A 6,136-nucleotide genomic window follows, 5' to 3' on the forward strand; every position below is an offset into this window, starting at 1 on the left:
ATAGCCGCCCCCTCTCTCTCTTCCTATATATATATATATAATGACAAATGCATTGATATAATTTTCAGATATCTGAAAATTGGTTTTGCCAGCGCAATTGCGAAATATTTTTCTCATACCCGTAGCAATTTTGAAATATACGTAAATGATAACTTTAAGTTTCCAAGTCATATTTGTACTTACGAAACGAATAGCCGTATTATATATTTGAAATTGCTTTTAAAATATTTTGTACTTATGCAGCTCACTCTAAAGAGCTACGCTGAGAAAATAATTTTGTTTCTATTCGAGAAAGCAGTTAAACTTGGCCAAGTATTCTTAAGTTTAGGGTATCTTTTTCTCGAGCTCTATAGTTTCTCCGTGCAAATGTCTAGGAATTGGATGCACATACATACGTACATCAACACTTTAGCATAAAGTTCCGTCAAGTTTATGACATCACACTTGGAATTCTGCAACCATACAATCCAAGAACATGACATCCCCACCAAGTACCTGAATCATAAAAAGTAGAAAACGGGTGACAGAGAACGTAGGCTGTAAAGGCACAATATTACCAACTGTGAAAGAATGTCTTATCCTAGAATATTTTATCCTATTTTAAAATTATATATATATATATATATGTAGCAATGTAGACGATTCAGTGAAGTAAAGATCCTTCAATGCAGTACTGATTCTATGCGAAATAATGGAATTTCTGTTAGATTATTTGTGGAAAATAATGTTTGTTGCCTGAAATTCATTAAAGTAATGTAGTGAATACTATTTTGAGGACGACTGCAAGTGTAGTGATATTGCTTTGAAATTTTGGTACAAACCAGCGGTTTTGAGGGGAGGGGCAAGTCGATTACATCGACCCCAATGCTCTGCAGGTACTTATTTTATCGAATCCGAAAGGATCAAAGGCAAATTCGACCAGAGCGGAGTTTGAACTCAGAGTGTAAAGACAGACGAAATGCCGTTAGGCATATTTTTCTTTTGTACTCTAGGCACAAGGCCCGAAATTTTGGGGAAAGGGCTCAGCCAATTAGATCGACCTCAGTACACAACTGGTACTTAATTTATAGACCCCGAAAGGAGGAAAGGCAAAGTCAACTACGGCGGAGTTTGAACTCAACGTAAAGACAGACGAAATATCGCTAAGAATTTCGGCCGCTGTGCTAACGTTTCTACAATTTCGCCGGCTTAAGCATCTAGTAATATTGATTAAACAACGTTTAGAGAGCTTCATTGTTATGATGTCAAACAAAGAGAAGAGAAATATGTTATTATCTGGTTATAAATGTTCCAAATTTCATATTATAAGAAAGCTATCTTTCAAATTTTCAGAAGAGATTGTTGTTACTATCATAAAATATAAAACAAACATTATGACTAAGAAGTTGTTTAATGCTTTGTATGCCACAGTGACTTTTATGGCTGAATAAAGAGTTGTTATATATTAATCTGCATAGTCACATAAAATTTATTTAATGTACTTGAACTGATCCCTTCGTAAATATAACTGATTCCTTCGTAAATATAAAAGAAACAAAAAAAAACCCAAAACACGATTTTATGTCAATCTAATCCTGTGAATGAAGTAAATAGTATAACAACAGTCTCTCAACTCATTTAGAATAGGTATTTGTTTGAATAGGTAATCTTAGCAATGGATACTGTAAAAACTGGTGTTTCCAACTACGATTACGCAATTTGATCAATACGCTATCAATTTACTCCCAATCGCTCCATTCTCTCGTTATGTTCGAAATTTTTAATCGGTACAGATGTAAAACCATTGACAAAAACGTATGTAGGTGGCGTGTTTTCGTACACGATATTTCATACATTTATGGGTTCAAATAGGTTTAAACACAAGAGCTTCCCTGCGCATATTATTTTTTCTAGCTTGGAGTAGTGCTTTTCAAATTACCAACTTAATGTATATAATAGGAAATCCAAACAATATGATTTATCATCTGCTACTAATGTACTTACAAATATACTCTCAAATATGCATATATATCTATACATGTGTGTGTGTGTTTGTGAGTATGTGTGTGCATTCGTATGTGAATATGTGTGTGTGTGTGTGTATCTGTGTGGCTGTGTGGGTGTATGTGAAATTATATCATCGAATAACAGACCATATGATTTTGTGTGTTTTATGTGCATTCAAATGTTGTGATAAAAGAAAGTTGGTACATCAGGATGTAGAAATGCAATGAAAAGCAAATAGAATAATATGAACAAATTAATAGTCATGTTTTAGCAGATTTCTTTGGCTGTATTGATTTTTGATACCTTGGTTTCTAAATTTCCTTTCACACTGTACGCTTTGACTTATTACACAGTTTTGTCTCTTCCTCTCTCCGATTTTATTGAACACTCTTGCACATACGCAAATTATATTTGCATGTGTCTATGTATGTTTGTATCTGAGTTGCCCATCCGAATGCGACAATGATATACACTTCATTAACAATGTGGTCTTCCATGGTTGAACATCCACTTTTGGGTTCACACAACAATCACGATATGAAAGTGGACGATGCCAATGTGATTATTATGACAATAGTATTGGCGGCGAGCATATTCCCTGATTATGTACTGATCTCGCCTGGTTGCCATCTACATTTTCAGTACACCAGCTTCATCCTTACGCAGCCAACACTAAAAAGTATGGTCAGAAGTAGCGTCCTGCAACTCCATACATCTGATCTCGTAATTCATCTCTGCTGAGCAGCATCCATATCGTCTCACCAGCCATTACTGTAACTGAAATCTTTGCAGTTACTTTATGAAAATATTCTAGTGTGACCTACACACACAAGTAATTCTCACGTTGTTCTGAAAGTAATTCATTGCGATGCAGTCGAAGGACTTGGTTTCATGACTACAAGCTGCTATGCCTTACATTTGGAGAGTTCGATTTTGATATAGATTGATTCTATACAGTGACCTTTGTCCACCGCCTCTATGCAGCGGTAGACGGTACGCGGATATGTTAAAAATGGATGCTGACCGTCAACAACATTGAAGGCAGGGCAGAATGATTGAAACTGGCATTCGATTAACAGATACTCACGTACATACATTTGCATCTGTACATGTCTATATGGGTGTGCGACCCTGTGTTTATGTATGCAAGTGAGTTCGTATTTGTGTCCATGGATATGTATGAGTGTGTGCGTGGCTATGTATGTCTGTGTGTGCGTGGATGTGGATGTGTATGTGTGTGTATAAACTGATTTTTAATTCACACTTTTCTATTTTTTTCTTTATACTCTTCAATTCTTTATACATATTTCTGTCCTAGCCATCTTCTATTTTCATCTCTCTAATGTTCGTAATAATCTTTCTTTTCTTCGTTAACTTCTACCTTCTGTCTGCATCTCTCTTTCAATATCCACTTCTGTTTTGACATCTTATTCTGTATTTCATACTCCTTGTCTCTCTCTAACCATATTTTATCAATTTTATCCAATATTACCATCAAGTATATCTCATGAAATATTTGTAAATTTATTTTACAGCAGCTCTTAACTTTATTAGTCGATAATACTTTGTACTTCATGTGCAAATGAATACGTTGAATATTTATCATAGCTGTCTTGCAAAGTTTTCCGAATGCATTTAGATTAAGATCTACATTTCAGAATTTGAAAGAAAAATGTGATGGTTGCAGTTCACATACGCACGCACACACACACACACACACACACACACACACACACACACACACACACACACACACACACACACACACACACACACACACACACACATCATATATGTGTGTGTATGTGTGTCTTATGCATATACGTTTCTGTACATCAAGCTTTTTCAGAAAAAAAATAATATTGAAATAGATGATAACCAATCTGGCATTTTTCTGTATATGTAACTGTTTTTGAATTGCAAAAGAGTCGAACACTCTGATCTAAGTGTGTGTCATATTTTATACGAAGTTAGATTTAAGAGCATATTAGCTTTGAAAAAACATTTAATCATAATTAATTTAATATAAATCGAGTATTTTACCATGTTTACATAATATTTACTGTTTCAGTGAGACAAATATTCTAAACATTATACATGGAAAATCTCATTTTGTATTTTTTGTTTACATTTCAGACACGCTGCAAGAAACAGAAAAACTTAGTGATTCATTTATAAATAAACTCAGGAACAAATACCCCACAGACATGGAAGGCATGCAGGAGCACTTGATCTATGTTTATGAAAAAGTTCTAGACTCCGTAATGACGTGGCCCAAGAATAGCTCGGTGCCCAACACAACCCGTCCAACCCGCTCGCGACGTGCAGCCGACGTCGACCCTATAATGGAAAAGTGGAATGTTCATGTGCGGTTACCCGGCTCTCATACGCTCGAGGAAGAGATAGGGCACGCCTTCCATTTGGCCAGTATCTCCATACTTGCAGTCTTAGTCGCTGGTGTAAATATGCACTTTTATTTTTCCATTATTCATTATATTTTAAGAAAAAAAAAATGGTAACCGATAAAATGCACTTCACATAAATAACCAACAATTGTGTAAACAAAATATATCCGAGAATTTATATTCATATGTGGAATGTGTGTGTGATGGTTTGCGTGTACGTATATATGTATATATACTTTCATTGTTTAATTGGCAGGTAGTTATAAAAGTGAGCGAAGCCTCGAGAGTGTCTGACATGGCGTTTATCGTCAATCTCTAATTACATATACACACACACACACAAACACGCAGGTACGTGCACACACACACACACACACACACACACACACACACACACACACATACACACACACACATGCTTACAGATTTGGTAGAACAAACAAAATAGTTAGTTTTAAATATTTATTATATTGACCATGGAAGGTTTTATCCTAGCATTTTCCAGGATGTTTTATTAATCTATTTGCTTACCTATTTAAGTTTAAAAAAATGCATCTTAGACTGTAAGCTCACAAAATATAACGTAGAATGTCGTTGTCATCCAATATCTGACTAGTCTTCTTGTCGTCATTTCAAAATTATCCATCTGCTCCTACTTGTCATGTGACAAGAGTTTGTCGAATAAAATTCATGTTGGAAAGTAAAAATTTAGTTTTATGTAATAGTGAAGGACAATCCGCTGACTGTATCATGTTCTCTCCACTTATGATAATATATTAAAGTGATTTTGACGCATCTGTCAAGTTGAAGTAGACTCGGATATAGTAACCAACTAAAATAATGAGCGATAAACATTCCATTGTGCAAAACAAATCAAATCCGGATTGTAATATATGCTTCTGTCACTCACTTATTCCTAGTTAATCTGTTATAATTTAGAATTTATTTCGATGCCTTCCTACCTTTAACTGTGATTCTTTCATATTATATTTAACTTTTTCACTATTTTGCTTATTTTTATAGCTAATGGCTAATGATATTTTCTTTCAGTTTTCCTGTCTTCACTTCTAGTGGCATATTACGCAATCAAACTTCCATATAAACTTGATTCCTACGACGTATATTATGTGATTATATATGTGTGCCTCTCCCTATATACCTGTGCATATTGAACACGGCTAAATTTAATTATTTGCTGAAGTTTACTGTCTATTCTAGTCTCAATGATATTTTCTGCTGCATAGAATTTTCCTAAGAACGTGGTGTAATCCGTTCGATTCTTCTTTGGTTACAATGATACTATTACAATGATACCATTGCTATTACAATGATACTGTTGCATCCAATTTCAGCTTGTTCTGGCTCATTATGTTCTGATTTCAAATACCACCAATATCAAGTTAGCTTATTATCCTTTCGGTTTTGATAAGATAAAGTATCAGTCATTTAGAAGAGTCGGTGATATCGACTTACTCCCTCTCAAAATTTCTGATTTGTACCTAAATTAGAAATATTTATTATATTCATGCGTTAAGACAAGTAGGAAAACTATCCTAGTATTGTTATTTTCTGTAATATCCTTATGTGTATGTAATTTGTAAATATCTTTACTGAAGTAGTTGGCCTCCATTACATTTGCACTAATTATAAACAATCTATCTATCTATCTATCTATCTATCTATCTATCTATCTATCTATCTATCTATCTATCTATCTATGTATCTATCTATCTCTTATATATATA

At 34.3% G+C, this 6,136-nt stretch overlaps 1 protein-coding gene across 6 annotated transcripts in view; it reads left to right on the forward strand.

The window, feature by feature from the left end:
* The window catches only part of LOC106869300 (uncharacterized), a 280,230-nt gene that overhangs the window by 205,502 nt on the left and 68,592 nt on the right, over window positions 1-6,136 (forward strand). For all 6 annotated transcript variants that reach the window (XM_014914977.2, XM_014914976.2, XM_052969190.1 and 3 more), the window contains one exon: window positions 4,123-4,445. In XM_014914977.2, coding sequence (XP_014770463.1) covers window positions 4,123-4,445 — 323 coding nt within the window. The remainder of the gene's footprint in view (window positions 1-4,122; window positions 4,446-6,136) is intronic.

The sequence above is a fragment of the Octopus bimaculoides genome, chromosome 7 (assembly GCF_001194135.2).
Source record: "Octopus bimaculoides isolate UCB-OBI-ISO-001 chromosome 7, ASM119413v2, whole genome shotgun sequence".
In the NCBI taxonomy this organism is placed as follows: Eukaryota; Metazoa; Mollusca; class Cephalopoda; order Octopoda; family Octopodidae; genus Octopus; species Octopus bimaculoides.